This window comes from Lepisma saccharinum, chromosome 5 (genome assembly GCF_977018435.1).
Source record: "Lepisma saccharinum chromosome 5, izLepSacc3.1, whole genome shotgun sequence".
NCBI lineage: Eukaryota > Metazoa > Arthropoda > Insecta > Zygentoma > Lepismatidae > Lepisma > Lepisma saccharinum.
The window spans coordinates 11696366-11714884 of NC_139233.1; the positions used below are offsets into that span (position 1 = coordinate 11696366).

General features: G+C 35.9%; 1 protein-coding gene across 3 annotated transcripts in view; it reads left to right on the forward strand.

Moving 5' to 3' along the window:
• The first annotated feature begins 5028 nt into the window (after positions 1–5028).
• Positions 5029–18519, forward strand: part of LOC145988219 (solute carrier family 15 member 2-like) — a 29235-nt gene continuing 15744 nt past the window's right edge. The window contains exons 1-8 of one of the 3 annotated variants that reach the window (XM_083123063.1): positions 5029–5369; positions 7827–7905; positions 8886–9027; positions 9670–9756; positions 13728–14002; positions 16108–16190; positions 16790–16960; positions 17762–18013. In XM_083123063.1, the coding sequence (XP_082979189.1) occupies positions 5265–5369; positions 7827–7905; positions 8886–9027; positions 9670–9756; positions 13728–14002; positions 16108–16190; positions 16790–16960; positions 17762–18013 (1194 nt within the window). In that variant the 5' untranslated portion in view covers positions 5029–5264. The remainder of the gene's footprint in view (positions 5370–7826; positions 7906–8885; positions 9028–9669; positions 9757–13727; positions 14003–16107; positions 16191–16789; positions 16961–17761; positions 18014–18519) is intronic. The other 2 variants (XM_083123065.1, XM_083123064.1) reach the window with 2 other exon arrangements.

Consider the following 18519-nt stretch of genomic DNA (forward strand, 5'->3'; position numbering starts at 1 on the left):
TCAGTTGATTTGGCATGGAATGAGCCCTTAATAAATACCCAAAAAGAACTCTTTCTTAAGAACCAACTCAACCTTAAAGCAGCTAGTAGTTGGAATAAATGTTTGTATTAGTTCTTGTTTTTGCAATATGGATTTTCCATGGTTATTCTTATGTATATGTATTGCAATTGGAAAAAATGGGCTTTTTTTATCTACTAAGTCGATCTCTACAGTGTTTTGTTTGTTTATCACATTTTCAAGTGTTGTGGGTCAGATTCTTTGTTTAACGTAATTTGTTAGTTTAGTTTAGTTTATTCGCATCCAAGGACTACCGGTGTGTACAAATTACAGTACATGGTAATATAGGACATGTCAATACTTACATTACAATACAATACTACATTAATAGATTTTACAAATACAAAATATATAGCCAAAAATTGTAAAAAATTGGGTCTTACTCTGGTATTATATCAAAATCACAAAAAAATATAACATGAGACGATATAGAACATTACAGCCTACTTCTAGGTGATACTAATTATCCACTTTCATTTGACATTTAATTTTACAAGAATAATATGTGATTATACTACATTATGTACATTTGTCTTATGTAAAAGTTGCTTCCATGTATTCAGCTATAGAATAAAAAACATGCTTCAGAAGCATTGATTTTATCTTGTGCTTGAATATCATCAATTTTGGTTCTTTCCTAACATCTTGTGGTAGTTTATTGTAGAGATCTATGGAAGAGTTTAAGGGACCTTTCTTACATAAGTTAAGGCGGCAGTGTTTTATGTGAAGTTTGTCTTTATTTCTTGTGTTTAGGCCATGTATTTCCTCATTTGTGGCGAAGTTGGAAATATTTTGCTTAACATAAATTAAGCATTCATAAATGTATATGCAGGGGAGAGTTAACACATTAAGTTTACGGAAAAGAGTTCTACATGAATAAGTTTTCTTTACTCCAGCTATGATTCTTATAGCTCTTTTTTTGAAGCATAAAAAGGACATTGGAGTGGCCCTTGTTACCCCAAACCATAAGCCCGTATCTTAGTAAAGCATCAAAGTTTGCCATATAAAGGCACTTTACAGTTTGGGTTCTTGAGATGTCTACCATTTCTCAAAGGGCATAGCACACACTACTTAATTTTGATTGTAGCGTGTTTATGTGTTCTGTATAACTAAGGTGTTCATCCAGAATGATACCCAGAAATTTTGAGGTTTTTTTAGGCTCTAGTTGTTTATTCCCAGATATTAGATTGAGGCTTATTTGGTTTCTTGTTTGGATTGTAGAAAATGTAATGTAATTTGTTTTTTTGCTGTTGAGGAGTAGATTATTATTTAAAAACAAGTCATTTAATTTGTTTAATACGTTATTAGCCTTTGCGGCATCACCAGCTGTTTCGTACCCTCGCGAGACAACAGTCCGAGCCCTCCTAGAGCTGGTCTAACCAAGTTGACACACGTGCAGATAGTTGAAGAAGTCTCAGCGGGGAACATGCTGTTTTCACATGTATAAAGGAAGAACAACACGTCAATTTATGACTGAAGCAGCATGTATTTATCAATTTTCTATAAGTTTGTTAAACACAATGAAGCTACAGTGTTAAAAACGTTTTCATATATTTGAAAAAAAAATTCTTCATTGCATTTACAGTTTTATAGATAAGAATTTTTCATAAGCAATATATTAAAAACAAAAAAATAATTTCCAATAGAAACCAATTCATTACAATTGACCAATGAGTTCCAATAGACCAATCAGTTCCAATTTACCAATCGGTTCTGACAGAGTGTCTAAAAACTAATATTGGTTATCGGAACCAATTGGAAAAATTTCCAGCTTGGGTGTGTTTTATAATGAACGATCAAAATTGTTTAAACAAAACTCGAACAGTAGAATGAAAATGTCACATGGCAGTTACGTATTATATATCTTCTTGTGAAAAAAGAAAGCAATATGCCTCATTCCTGAACCAACTATTCCTGCACCAGTTCTGGCAAGCAATGATCTTGAGATCTGAAAATGTGTATTCTTTTTACTGATAGACTGTAGTCTTCAAAGAGTGATATATGATGATCTATTATACCTAGTATGTGTGATTCTTGCTGCTTCTGTTCACAACCATGTGACAGCTGGACACAATGCTTGATAATTATGGTGAGAAGTTAGAAATTAACCTTCCTAAAGCCTACTGGCATAAGTCTCAGACTTACAGCTTTGGAGAAGTGAAAAACTGTTAAATCCTTGAAACATACATTTTATTTTATTCTTCATCTTCATTCAATTATCTTCCAAATGAAGTTTCTGTGCCCACAATAGATTTTTATTGCTTTTTAAAGAAATGATACCATGTAAAATACATTTTGAACCATACTTAACTTGTTTTACTCCATTTTCCACTCAATGTATTACATTAAAATATAAAGAATATATAGATAGTGTATATGCCCAGTAGAGTACTGCATAGGATCACTTTCGGTCGCTCAAACTCGCTCGAGTCTCCCATGCTCAAGCGTACCACACTCATAGTGGAATGATTGTAATTGTAATTTATTCTCGTTCTGTTGACTACATTGTTGATATTTCTATCTGCAGCAGTATAAAACGTCATTTTGTTACATATAACATTAGTATGATTACAGTACAAATACATCCACTTGATTACATATATGGGATGCAGTATAATTAAAGTTACAAGTATATATTATTACATCGGTTTGGTTACATGCATGGGATACAGCAGTTATAGTTACAAACAGCGGTGGCTCAAAGGGAAGAGCCACTGTGCCATGGCACTACCCTCAGAAGAAACGCATGCCTCGCCAAAGTTTTCTTAAAAATTAATACATGAATAGTTTAAAGACAAGGAGATTCGAATCTCGCAATCGGTGAAGCTGGCGACTGCGCCCGCCCCAACCTTTTTGCGGCATCACCAGCTGTTTCGTACCCTCGCGAGACAACAGTCCGAGCCCTCCTAGAGCTGGTCTAACCAAGTTGACACACGTGCAGATGGTTGAAGAAGTCTCAGCGGGGAACAAGGTGGTGGTGTCAAAGAATATATGCATACAAGGCTAAACATGTACAATTTTTAGCTTCTCTAATTCGTATCACTATTTTTAGGAATAGGTCTAACAGGTGTGAAAAATTATTTTTTATAAGTGGGATGATGTTCAACATCTAAAGAGCAGCAAAGGTTATTTTCTGTTTGTTAGTTCCTTATTCTAGTACCGAGTGTTGATGATATTGTCTCACCCGTTTCATTGTTATGTCTGACCTTATATCTGTAAATATCCAAGAGCGAGAGAGGAATACCACATTAAGGAATCAAAGAGTAAACAAACTACCTAATTCTTATAAGAATTAGAAAGATAAAAAATTGGGCCTACCGTCCCCGTAGTAAGCGTAAGACTACTGCTTTGAACCATGGGCTCAGGTACGATCACAAGTGAAGTATATTTGTTAAGTGACTCAGGTTCTATAAGCTCTAGGTTTGGTCCCGATTAGCATCTGTGCATATAGTGGACTTCAATACAAATCCAACCAACTAAACACTGCAATGCGGTACAAGAAAAACAGCACGCTTGGACAATTTTATTGCTTGTAAGGCTAGAACTACATGTTAATTATCAGTTGTGAGGTTACAAAATTATTTCTGCAGTGCCGTCATAGTGGCCAATTTCGATTCCGTGCAGGAATCTTTCTTTGAAGCACATCTATTTATCCAATATTGATCAGCCTTTATGGATAATATATTCTTAAATAAAATTATAATCTTCAGCAGTTATTTTCACTAATCATGTAAAAATGTCCGGTGTGAGAATTTCAACTGTATTCTTTGTTTTTATGTCAATGTATTTGTCATGGGGAGGTAAATTTGTAGTGAAAATATCTTTGTTCTTTGAGTGTGGTTAGTCTATTCTTCACAAATATTACAGCAAGTGAATGGTATTTCTCTCATCCTCCCCATTTCTAGCCCTATTGTATGGCCTTCTTCGAGACCTGAAAGTAGTTTCTAATTATCTGCAGAAAACTGCTTTTATCTTAGTTCATTCTCTCACATGAATTTCGAATAGATAATACTGCTTATCAGAGCCTTATTAAAGAAGTGAAGACATTTGCAGATGAAAATAATATTTCAAGCACCATAGTAAATTAACAAAACTGAAACCTTCCAAAATGGTTTCAGCATTACGCGACATGAAATCAAAAGAGCAACGCGTGAAGAACATATTCAAGTTAAGATCTATTTTCCAGTCCTTGATCGACTAATTTCTGGACTAAAGGAAAGGCTTACTTGGAACAGAGTTGTTAATTTGAATTACCTGTTTAAATTCAGAAAGTGCTGACTTTCTAAACTACGAAAAACTACAATCTGTTGCACTCACTGCTGTTGTGATTTGGACAGTTTGGAGAGTCCCAGTTCAAACTGATGCCAAAAATTAATTATCTATCTATTCTTCACATTGGGAAAAAGCTTGCAAAGGCTGCATATAATTTGCAGCTGTGGTTCATTTTCTCACTTCAGCAAAACAGCATTCACACGCTTTACTTAGAAATACATGCAGTATTAATATGAATATCAAGAGTTGAGAGTGGGTGTCGTTTTTTAAGGTGTATTTTGTAATCTCAATAGTAAGTCTGTGATATTATTCCATTAAATAATGACTTAAGAGAAATATATAATTATTGTATTTTCTTTGGTCTAAAACATTTGTGCCTAGAAGCAATTTTGAACCGAATACAATATCTTACATAGTGATTTACCTTTGCATCTGAATGTAAAATATGTCACTGGTAAAATTATACCGTAGTAAAACAATATGTAAATATATTTTAGCCGGTATCAGTTAGCCCTCTAGAATTTAACTTGGGAATCTGTAGCCCCCAATTATTTCATTCTGGCGCCATCACTGCCAGCAAGTGAAATAATTGGAATGCAATTGGATTACAATCATGATGTCACCACTTGTTAACCAATGCATGCTCATTATACATCAGTGAGTGACCTGTTATTAACCTATCTTGGAAGTAAATGTGAAACAGCCCAGTCCACATTAAATATTTGATTTGACATTTGTGAAGAAGGATAAACATGATTCTATTAACTTATTTTGGGAAAATACTCAATTATTGATGCTCTTGTTAGTAAGATGCTGGAGCTTAAAGTATAACACAGACTATATAAAAAGTAAATAGTGAACAAATATGAAAAAGTGATGCAGCTATTCTGCTGAAATCATAATTTGAATGCATTTTCCAAAATAGAATTTCTAGAATGGGAGACCAGCAGGAAGAAATAACAACTGAAATTGCTCCTGAACAAATGGAAGGGGGTGAAGTTCCTCCTGAAGGGGAAACAGCTGAAGAAAAACCAGCAGAAGTAAGTATCTCTTTTTATTTAAACTTTCATTCATAGAGATTCACTTAAACGGAGGGATAAAACGGAAATGCTTCTGTTATGTCTTCCTGCTTATACCTTAGCATTAAAAGGACATAAACATGTTATTTTTTCATTTACAGCATGTAGTGTAGTGTTAATTTAGTGTTCCAATACAATTTGTGGTAAGAATTTACAATACCGGAAGGATCTCCAATTTCTTTCCTACTTCTTATACTCAATAAATATTGAGTCCTGTTGACGTATCTGCAGTTAAGATTTGGGGGTGAAGTGCAGAAATTGTACATGCACGTGTACAAGTTGTAAAATAACATTCTCAATTACTGCAATCTTTCTCCGCGTTCATTTGAGGAAAATTGCATCTTGCGTGAGGGAGAAAACATTGCTTGCCGCTCCAGTGCTACAAAACTAACATTTCGTTAATGTATGTGCACGCAATTGGCCCGCAAACCATTCTCTAATATCCCCAGGAACCATTTTCGGTAAGGTTAGGTTAGGAAAGCATAGTTAAAATTTAGTTCATAAAACAATGCACATATAGCTCCAAAAAACATAACCGAAAACCACTTAATTCGGCTTATTTTCCAATTTCCAGACATGACCCCCCACAATTTAACTTGAGATTCTAACACCATCAAGCCTTGTTTCCATGATATGAAAAACTCAATATGCTGACCAAGGCAGAAATTTATTTTATTAAAAACATAAACTAAACGTAACGTTTGTACTTGGTGCAGAGTCTAAAGAAGACCTTGCTAGAAGGTTGAAACGTTATGTTTAGTTTATGTTTTTAATAAAATAAATTTCTGCCTTGGTCAGTATATTGAGTTTTTCAACTTCAGATTCGTGATTACAACGCCAAAATTAGTTAGTATAACGAATATGAAAAAAATTGGAGATCCTTCCAATATTGTAAATTTGCTCCCAATTTGTGAATGTTATTTCTATATGTTATTGTCATCACTGTCACAGTTTGATGTATCCACCAAGGACATAGACTGTTTGTCCTCGAGAAATATCTATATATATTAATAGATTTTGATGTTTTATGGAACATAAAAGTTGTACCAAGACAGTGAAATCACAAATGTTCTGGCAGTGTTAAATCTAAAATTCCAAACAAAACAACAAAAGTCGCTATAAGCATCAAAAACAATATTCCTAACCTAATGTTGAAAAATTATTAACAGCAGTAAATTTAACACTCCTAACCAAATAAAACCAATCGCATCTTAAAAAAAAAACACACAGTCAAGAAATATACATACATCTTAACATATGCATTTTCTATTGTGTGGTTGCAGTGTACATAATTGAAACACAGAGTCATATCCCAGAGCACAGAAATGTATCTTTGGCATTAGTAATACACAGTGTGTCCCATAATCTTTCGGACTGATGCATTTACATATTGCATAATTTGGAAAAACATCCCTTCCCCAATTACCCTGATGTTTTCTCTCTCTTGATGGTAAATTTGAACGTTGGGGAAGGATCCTCTTAAAAGTTACAGTAAGAAGCGACACTACCCTAGGTCACCATGTCAGAAATGGTCAGAAAAACCAAACGGTTCAACATTGCCAATACCTGCTTAGGGCTGAGGACAGGGATTCCAATTGCCTGAAAACCATCGTGACCAGTGATGAAGCATTGTGTTGTGCACCAATCCACCGGTCTGTGGTTGTCCATCAGTTTCTGGCCTTCAAAGTTTTGTTCTTCTTGATCACCTCCCCTATTCTACTGATCTGTCTCTTTCTGACTACTTCCTTTTCCTGAAATTGAAATTGCTGCTGAAAGGGACCAAGTTCGGTGCTGTTGCAGATATTCAAAGAGCTTCGACTGAGTATCTCAACACTATTCCCGTCAAAGACTTCTAGAAGTGTGAATTCAGTGTACTGAAGCACAAGGAATGTATTTTGAATAATATACACCACATAGTGTCATTGCGTGCGCGGTTCCCGTTTTCTTGTCATAGTCTGGAAAATTATGGGACACACTGTGTAGTGGTGATTCTTTTTTTTTTTCAATTTTTATTTAACGTCACTTTTCTGCCACTTTTGACTAATCATGATATTGAGGATGAGTGATGATATGATGAAATTGATGAAGGAACATTCACAGAGTACACCCATGTCTGGACTGGAAAGAAACAGTCACATGCTTTGTAATGCAAAATACATTTTATAATTAAATGGTTGATGCTTACCTGTTTTCTAAGGGGTGTCTGGGTTCACAAACTAGCCTTGACGAAATTAGGTCCATTTACATACAAAATTCATAACAATAAAGTGAAACATCTGAATGTTTTGAGTAATTTTACCTTATTTTCTAAACATTTTACGTAAATTTCAATGAAGTTAAATTGGTTTTCATTTTAAAGTTTGAAAACATTACAGAATTAATGACATATATTTATTTATTTCTGTTTTTCTTTCACAGCAAATAAAATACCCAATTGCTGTCCCTTTCATAATAATGTATGAGTTCAGTGACAGATTTGTGTTTTATGGAATAAGGGGTAAGTAATATACAAACACTACATGTCAACTTTCTGTGAATAGTTATGAATTCTTACAATGATTACAAGCTTGATTTTTTTTACTAATTATATTTTTGCCTGTCCATTTTATGTGTACTGACCTAGTTTATTTAATTTTGATAAAAACCTATTTTACCTGTACGGAATTATCTCCATCTGTGCTACCACAAAATCAGGCGAAACCAGGACTGGTTTGGTGAGCAATGGCATGCCCAAGATGGAGTCTTGGTTGAGACTACATTCTTTGCTGAAATTTCACAGGCAATTCCCCCTCCCCCCTAAATACATTTTTGTCTCTTAGGTGGGGGTGTTAGGCTGTTTGCCTTCAGGTACAGCTGGTCTATCACCCTGCCCCCTACCTTTTTCCTTTCACAGTATAACAATTATTCATGTTGATCCTGACAACAATGCTTGTTTCCCTTTATAGAAATTGCTTACTTGTAAGAATGATGTATACATAAACAAACACCTTGGGGGGGGGGCATTTCCCCCTCCACTTTTTGCATCATTTGCTCCCGCACTATGCTAAACCTTATCTGCTAAGGGAAAGCCCCCTAGTTTTTTCACTTCGTACCTCCAGTTTTGGAACCCAATCGCCGCCACTGCCTTCATGTTTAATGAAAGTAATAGTACACATTGCCTATAATCCTCCCCTTTGGCCAAGCTTAAGGATGTCAGATACATCAAATGACTGCAAAATATAGCTACTAAAAAGAAAAAACAAAGACATAACCCTTTGGAGACATGACAAAAATTTCTGGACATGCCACTTTATGCTTTAAAAGGATGATAATGACTGTGAAAAGAAGATTACTCATTATGATATGGGAAGGTTCCATATTTCTGCCTCCTTAAGAGATAAGAGAAAATGTTTCAGTTCAATAGGAAAACAGCTCCTATTAATTTATCTTAAATGGATCATATAAGAAATCATAAAATGCTCATTATTTTCTTTTCAGTTATCCTTGTCCTGTATTTTGAAACTACTTTGAAGTATACTGAAAATGATGCCACAGCCAGATTCCATGTGTGGAATGGCTTCTGCTACTTCCTTCCAATTATTGGAGCAATAATCTCAGACTCTTGCTTGGGGAAATTCAAGTGAGTTCGACTAATAATCTGATTGTACAGTAAAATATTCTAATATTAATGAAAGTGAAACACATGATTCCATTAGGCTCAAATCTATTTATTTGGCAATATATTAAATGTCGTGACCTCTACTACCATCCATATTGAAGTATGTTTTCAATGTTAACCTGATTGCACAGTTTTGTCATGAGCTGCCATGTGCACTGCTTTTGCTTGTTAGTCAGATGGGCTGTCTGGTTTGCTGTGTTTGTTATTGTAACAATGGGAAAAACTTACCCTAAATGAATCCCATTGTTACAATAACTCTGCAAAGCAGACAATACGCACCGAAAGTTACACAGACTTTCCCCTCCCCCAGAATGCAGTTGGCCCCTCTGGCAAGGTGGTCCATGTATTTTTACTAATAATGCAACATACCTGTAATTCACAACTAGCAGTGCAATCAGCTTAACAGTGAAAATAGTTAAGTTCCCCACGTGGATGGTGTCAAGAGACCACTGAAATGAATAGAATGTCAAATAAATATTTATGTGGATAATGTTTTTATATTCAATCAGAAAACAAAATTCATCTCTTCAAAACAAGGTATGGAAGTTATCCATCGCTGAAAGTACAATTAATTGAAAATATTATTTGTTTTCTTCTTTCAAGGACTATATTTTACTTCGTGATTTGCTATTTTGTGGGATGCCTTCTGCTGGTTATTGCAAATATTCCTGACTTACACTTGTCTATAGAGTAAGTATGTACTTAAGTTCTATGTAACATTGTAAAGATAGTGTTAATTTCCTGAAAGCAAGAGATTGAAATGTTTAATATGGTTCATTTTGTGTTCTTTATTTAGTGTATATAACCATGTGTCTCCAATAAGTTTTGCTTTAGAAAAAGAAAGAGATAAGGCCATAAAAATTCCAATCTTAGATCACCCATCCCACAAATTGAACCTGGGACTCCTGCATGGCAGTCAGACACTCTATCAACTATACCACTGCACATTAATGTACTCACGATGTGGAAAAGGAAGTAAATAGCATCAGATTTCTTAAGATTCATCAGCTCTTAATCAGAGGGCTGCACAACGGCCAGAATCGCTTACTAGGCCCGCCTGGTTGGTCGGGCGGGTGAGTAAAACTATATACCTGGGTTTTGACCCGTCAAGCATCGAAAGCCCACGGGTAACTGGAAGGCCTTGCAAGACGAAGCTTGCTTATCTTCAGCGAACGCTCATTCCGGTTTTGCACCGTCTCCAGATACATGAGTCACGCAGTCATCGTTGCCAACTTTTATATTCTAAACTCGTCAAGGAGCACTTAAAATGTTCATATCACTTTTATCAATTTGAAATTGCAGACATTTATTCCTTGCTAGAAAACATTTGTATCGCTCACACCCAGTGGCGGCGATTGGGTTCCAAAACTAGAGGGCCAAAGTGCAAATGTACGGGGGGGGGGGGGGCAAGGATAATTTAATTTCCCTTGGTACATGAGGTTAGCGTGGTGCAAAAGTAGCAAAAAGTTTGGGGGGGCAACTGCACTCTCTCGGCCCCGCCCCTAATTGCTGCCACTGCTGACACCTGTAAAGGAGTACGAACCAAGATTCGCAAAAAGTGCCATCGTAAATACTTTGGAACTTTGTGTGACTGGTGGTTGTTCTACATTATACTTTTTTGGGGGTGCTCCCCTATGACGCAGTGGTAGTGTCGTCACCTTGTAATCATAGGGTACCAGGTTCGATACCCGGTGGAAGCACATGATGGTTCAGATCCCACTTTAAACTATAGGTCCAGTCCCGATTAGCCTTATTGTGCATAAATTGACCAAATAAATTAATCAATCAATCAAACAGATTTTCTCTCTGGTGTAATTTTGCCAATTCAATATCCGAATTAGTTGCTCAAGATCCCCCCCCCCTGAACACTAAGGCACGATGGTCCATAAAATGGAACATGAAATCAGAATTTGCATTATAAAAGGTTTTTGAATATTGTCATCTCTTTCAACAAATCGTCGTTCGCTAGTGTTGTTGCTAGTTATCTTGTTCTCAGACCGCATTGATAGTAATACGATACAAAATAATTGTTAGCTTGTATTTTCACACGGGTGCAAATAACAGGCAATGCTATTTACACATTTCAACAAACAAACAACGTAAAAATGAAACCGACAGAAGATTTACGATTTCAAGACCAGAAAGGTGACATAAAATGAACAAGACACACAAACCTATTTCAAGACCATCGAAACAAATTTAGAAAATATGTGGTAGTTGGTTTGACATAATAATGACACTAATTTGAGAAGTTACAAAATCTTAGGTGCAGTGGCTTAGCAACATATCGCGAGGTCCTGGGCGAGATTTGAATGCAAGGCCCCATCGTTCTTTAAGTTTGAAATATCAATGTAAATCGATACACAGTCATCAAGGAAACGTCAGCAAATTATCATATTTATATAATAGCCTACAATAATAATTAATTTCTGACGAAAATTATATTTAATAGTACGCGACAGAAATTTACACTTGGCAGAGCTATAGTAACACGCTGCTGGAATTTTCATTAACCAAAGTAGTAGTAATAGTACGTTTTTTAAGATGTTCTTTAGGCAGTAAGATAACTGAAATATCCTTAAGTGTACTAAACTTTTTTTAAAAAAAATCAGAAATACAAAGTAAGAATCTTGAAATATAACCTATATATTATTTAATGAGTCGTTCTTTGTTTCCTCATTTCGAAGTTTGTAGGATGTAAATGTCACAAACCATGGCTTAAGTAGGAAATATGGAAGGACGCACATAAAATGTCAGTGCTTGATAGAGCGGGGGGAAGGGAGTGCGCTAAATCACAATCCTGTCTAGGGGCCCAATGTATCTACCTACAAGCTCTTCTACACAATCGGTTTCAACATCAGCAAATCTTAAAACGATAGTCATTTGCACAATAAATGTGAAATGTTTGGTGTAATCAACTGATACAGCTAATTTGACTTTTTTTTTAAATTAGCAATTTTGACTTTTTTTTAATTAGCAATTTTGACTTTGTTGCACATAAATTGTACCAGTTAACTTTGAATTTTAGGACTTAGATGATAACAATAACTGTGAATCTCATTTTGTTGTTACGTCTTAATGTTCTTGTAATATTAAATATTTGACGCAGTGGCGTAACAAAATCGTAAAGTATGCGTCCGCAAGAAATAAACTTGGGTCCCTCAAGTACAGTCAGCTTCTTCCAGGAAATTTACGTAATTACTTAGAATGGCTGGTTGTGGCTGCACTTACATTAACAACTATACAAATCGATGCTCTAACTCTGAATTTTCACATATTACAACATATCTTTCTTTGACATTTATGTATTCAAAAGAAGAAAATACAAATACTTACTTATCCCTTCCCCCAAACAGAAGGCGGTACAGAGAACACTGGAAGTTAGTGTAGAGCTATCAAGGAGAAGAAACTTTCCTAAAGCACTTGATTTCAGATTTAAGCACATTCCTGAAACATAGAACTTGATCAGGAAATTCGGAAGATAAATCATCTTCGTGCCCGTTACAGAGGGCAGGCAATAGCTGCGTCTGAAGTTGTAGGAACGAAGGAAGAACTGCTAATATTATCCATACCTTTCTTGAGTTTAAAATACCAGAAGCATTTAAATGCCCCATACTTTGCTCCGTGGCAGTTTGAGGTGCTTTACCATTAACATATTAAAATCGGGTAGGCTATGCAAGGTCACGACACAGAAGAAAAATGGATAAAATTGTCCAAGCAATTTTTGCGTTGATGTTTCACATGAGAAATGAGAATTATTTTTACTTTTTCGGGGCCCCTTAGGCTTAGAGCTCCCGCCCGCCTCTGATTTGACGTATTCATTCAAATTATAACGTTAAACTAGAATATAAAGCCAGTTAAAAAGGTCTTAATTTTATTGCCCACAAAAAATAGCCTTTTCTATCTTTCTCACTTCCATTTATTACGTTTTTCGTATCAACCTCATAGGACGCGAGGCCCCTATATGCACCAGGCCCAGGGTGGTCGCCCACTTCGCTCACCCCTTGCTACGCCAATGATTCTACAACCTCAAGGCACCTGCGCCTAGCAGAAATTCAAATATTTCCATGCGTAGTGAAATATAATGACCGCTGGCAACACTGACAGTAATGCTCGCCGTCTACCTGCAAGAACTACATCGAGTCTCACGGGTCTTCTTAAGACCCGGGTAATAGAAAAACCTGGCAGGCATCGAAGCCTGTGCAACACTGTGACGTGAAGCTCGCTTGCGCGATGTCGAACACCTGGGCTTGATGTGCGTGTTGCATATTATTGTAGGCGCGCCTCCTTGCAGACGGGTTTTCTCCGGGTCTTGTGCAGGTCTCTGCTCTTAATACAAATTTCTATTATGTACATACTTTTGAAGAAATATAGGAAAGGGCTTATCTGGTGATAATATCATGGTGGTGTAATCACTAAAATTAGTCCTGAAGAATATTTTTCTGACCTCTCAGAAAGTAGATCTATTTTCAACAAACTTGATGATCTTATGAATATCTGTAATTAGTCAGTACCAGCAAATGTTTCGAGTTGCACATGCCTACGCTTCATACTATTTGGATTGTGTATGAAATATTACCATAAGCTTCATAAATATTTACATCAGTCATGAAGCATTTTTATCAAATGAATTAATTCGAATTGATTTTTATTACTTTCAGAGCCACTACAATTGCGTCTCTTGTATTTTTAGCCATTGGGTCAGGATGTGTGAAGCCGTGCACGCCAGCATTTGGGGGTGATCACTTTGTGATGCCCCAGCAAGAGAAGCAGTTGCAGCAGTACTTCTCCATCTTTTATTTTGCAGTGAATGCCGGCAGCGTCTGCTCCAAGATTATAACACCATTCCTAAAGGAAGATGTTCAATGCTTTGGTAGCGATACTTGCTACTCTCTGGCATTTGGAGTTCCTGCAGTTGCAATGCTTGTTGGTCTCCGTAAGTAATTGCAATTATTATAAGCACTTATTACGAAGGAGAATCAATAAAGTAACAGGTTCATCATATATGACACCACTACAATGAATCTTGTAATAAATGGGTCGCAGGTTACATCCTGGGTGAGAGCACAGTTATTCAAGTCCCACTCTCGATTATCCTATCTGAGCACAAAGTTGCCTTAAAACAAACAACCACCAAGGATGAGACCTACCCAAACATTACATTTACAGTAGGCACCCTCTAGTTCGGCCACCTCGGGACCGAACCGTAGGCCGAACTAAAAAATGTCCGAATGAACCAAAGTAATGCAAAAAAACCCAATCAATCCTATAAACGGTACAGCCATACATTAAAATTAGTTATATGGTAATTATATGTACAGTATTCCTTTTACTGAGTAGAAAACACGTAGGCCTAAAGTAAAAACCGAACTGTTAAAATATATTATTGGCCTACAAAACTAAAAAAAAAACTTAAAAGAAATCAGTAAGGGCAGGCCGAACCAACCAAAGCCAAACTAGAGGGCGCCTACTGTAATTCATACTAGACATCAAAATGTAGGATCCAGCTAGATATTTTTTTTTTTAATTAAGCACCTGTACCATGTAGCAGATCATATACTATAGAAAATGTACTTTTACAGAAGTCCGAAAAGATATGTTGGAACTAAATGTATGGATGAATCAGCGCTAAAACTATTTGCATTCATCACATACTGTATTGCAGGGACTAGCCCTTATCAAAAATGAAAATATACAATGAATATTGCAAATTAAAACACAAAGATTTTCTTTAAAACCAAAAAATGTATCCAAGGATACCTTTAATAGCAGCCAACTGTAGAATTACATTCAGCACACATACAGACAAGAAACAGAGCAATACAATCAGCATGTACTAAATGTCAATGTCAATTATCCTGGCATTGAATTCAGCTGCCAGAGCCTCGTTAGCCTGCAAAGATGCTGTGCCAGAATGTACTATATGAGAGAGGATGACACTTGAATCAGAATGATAAGGTAAGTAGCAGAGTGTTAGATCAGGGCTGTGATGTTGGTGCTCAAGAACACATTTGAAGAATTTACCATGTAAAGCCTATAATTCAGGTACTCAGGTACTGTGTCTCTCATTCCCATAGTATAAAGCCTATAGTTATGAGACTTTCTTGTGTCATCCTATACATATACATCTGCTGACAATGAATTTCACTGGTGACGTACTCTTTGCAAGCAGATAACAGATCTCACTTTGCACTTCAATGCAATTTCACAAGTCCAGTTATCATGATTTTGCCTTCAGAGATTCTGTCTGATTGGTCATGCCCTCAGGTGGTTGGATATATGTTGGCAAATATGCTTTCATCCACTTTGTACTGAGAAAATGTTTTGTTGAATACTTGTCTCTAGGGATGGACAGATTAATAGGTACTCCATTTGTACCAGCCAATATATACTAGTTTATCAGCATGTTTATCAGTCTGTAATGAAGTACAAAATTCTATTATGAATATAATTGTATAATTAATACACTCTGCTTTTGTAAAGTAAATGTCTAAATACGCAGTTCCTCTTTTAAAGAAAAAACAGCATCAGTCACATGGTTTTGAATGTTCTTAGAGGAACAATTGCAATTTTATATCAGACCAGAACTTACTAGTAATCAGTAAATTTTACATTTATACTTCATTAGTATTGGAAAAAAATCATGTTAGTCCATTCCTACTACTTTTATCCACCATTATACTTCAGTAAAAGTTGGTCTGTACATGTCACATATTAGCAGACTGTTCTGAAGAAGAAAAACTTTACACATTAAAATTTGTACCCCTTTCTTATTACTATTCTTATTCATTTGCACCACTTGACAAAAAAGATCTTACACATAACCCTTATTACAAGTCACCAATGCAAAGACTACAGAACAAATTCTGAGGAAGTGCCAGAGCACAAATTATATGTGCACTGTAACCAAAATTTAGCATCAGTCTTCACACATATGCAGGGTTACTGTGATAGTTATCAAGTCAATCAAAATTTGCAAATCTAGTAGTTGTCTTAACTGTAATACATTTAAAATGCCTACATAAATATTTTTCTTTGCAGTTATTTTTGTGGCTGGTTTTCATTTTTACAAGATACTACCTCCTGGAGGAAATATTCTTGTGAGGGTTCTACACTGTATTTACGTAAGTACTTACTGAATATTTTTTTCATAACACTACAACGTTAAAGAACCAGGTCTCTATCTTAAGGAATTTGTTTTAAGCACATGTGTTCTGAAGTCTTGTGCTTTTCAATGTTTTATATAACACTGACAGTGTACATTGAAAAGATGGCAAAAAACTTAAAAGAAGTTTGTAAAAACGAGTTGAGGTCAGGTTAGTATTGAAGAGAAAAGTTCTATTATACTGAAAGCTCATTGCACGAAGAATGAAGTCACACCCCTGAGTCCAATGGTGTCAGGTTTGGTGATCTTGCCAATGCTAGACCACTCTGCCATGGTCTGATTTTGTGTATTTTATTTTGCTTTTCTGCTACTTTTGGCTAATCGATAGATGGAAAAGAGTGATAATATGATGAAATTGATGAAGGGACATTCACAGGCTGGATTTGAACCCAGGACCCCTGGCATCGTAGCAAGATGTGCTACCACTCTGCCATGGTGGGCAGCACTCTTAGTTTAATAGAATTGGGGTAGTGGATTTTTGCTTTGTAGCAGATTACCTTTATAACATTGATATAATAAGAGGAAACCATTGAAAAATATTTATTTTATTCCTTCTAGCATGCACTGGTAAGGAAAAGGCAATTGAAGGATTTTGAACCACGAGACCATTGGCTGGAGTATGCTGATGACATGTTTGATGGGAAGATGATCGCAGATGTGAAATCTGTAATGGGTATTATGTATATGCTTCTACCACTTCCGGTATACTGGGCATTGTTTGACCAGCAGGTTAGTAAACAATATAATGAGTTGTTACATGCTATGATTTGATTGATTTTATTTGGTTAATTTACTTTGTATGTGAAGATGAGTATTTGTAATGATATGATGAAATTGATGAAGGGACACTCACAAAGAACGCCCATGCCCAGGCTGGAATTCAAACCTGGGACCCCTGACGTATTAGCATGCTGTTCTAACCACTCTGCCACAGACGTCAGTTTACTTGTTCTGGCTTGAGACTTTGTGAACAGCAGTTCTTGGGCAGATCTTACTACAAGAAGAGTCAGAACATATACTTTTCAAGAGCAATAAAATATACAATGAATTCCACAAAATAGTGTTGAATCATTACATATTAACTTTAAATTTTCCTTGAAGCAATTATTACCTACTTCAAATGTTTAATGTTACTTCAAATGATTTATGTCTGGATAAGGCACCTTGTAATTGTAAGTATGGAATTCCCGAGTCAAGTGAGCATTGTTAGTGCACAAACTGGTTATGCAGATAGTCTTTACATAGTATGTAGGATTAATTAAGAACAAATTGTTTTAAAATTAAGTATTCCATTCAGCCATTTTGGAAGTAAGGCACTCCCCATATTACCCTCCAATTTGGGGTAAAAAAAAGTGGATCTTGCACACTTGTAAATACAATAATATACAATTATGTCCATGCAGTTTATATCTTAATTACATGATTATTATAATTACAATAATTATTATAATTATTGCAATGAACTGTGAGTATATTCCATGCATTTTCTTTTCTGCCATACTTAATTTACAATTATTATTTTAATTCTAGGGCTCACGCTGGGTGTTTCAAGGTAATCACATGAATGGTTACGTCAATGAGTATTTATCAATACCACCAGATTCAATGCAACTGGTAAATCCCGTTACTGTACTCATACTAATTCCAATCTTTGAGAAATTTATATACCCAGCTTTTGCTAAAATCCACATGCTTAAAAAATCTTTGCAGAGAATTAGTGCTGGTGGCCTCATTGCTGCACTTTCCTTCTTTGTTGCCATGATCTTGGAGTTTCAACTACAGGTAAGAAGTAAGAATAGGAATTTTGTACGTATTTGTAATAGTTTCAAATATGACTGAGTTCATGTTGTGCCAATATCATTGATCATAGACAGTTGGTGGATATGGGGTACGTAACATGTCAACGCAGGCATGCATGGTTAGGGGGGGGGGGGGGGCAAAAACCTTGATGCAAGTTCAGTCGGGAAAGAAAAACCTCATTTTAGCTCACTGTTTTAGATTCATTGCATTGATGGGTATATATATATGTGTGTGTGTGTACCCCCCCACACACAAAATCCCCCCCCCCGTGCACACGCCTATGCATGCCAAGCCTATAATGAACATTTGTCAAATGATTTCAAAAGAGTAGAAAAATTTTATAACTCTGTATTTTTTCTTCATGCAAAGCATAAGTGTTCCAAATAGTCACAATAAACAGCACAATGATTATTAAACAAGAGATTTATATCTTGCATGTTAGTGCATAATACAGTCTGCAGAAAGTGCTTACTTTACAAGAAATCTAT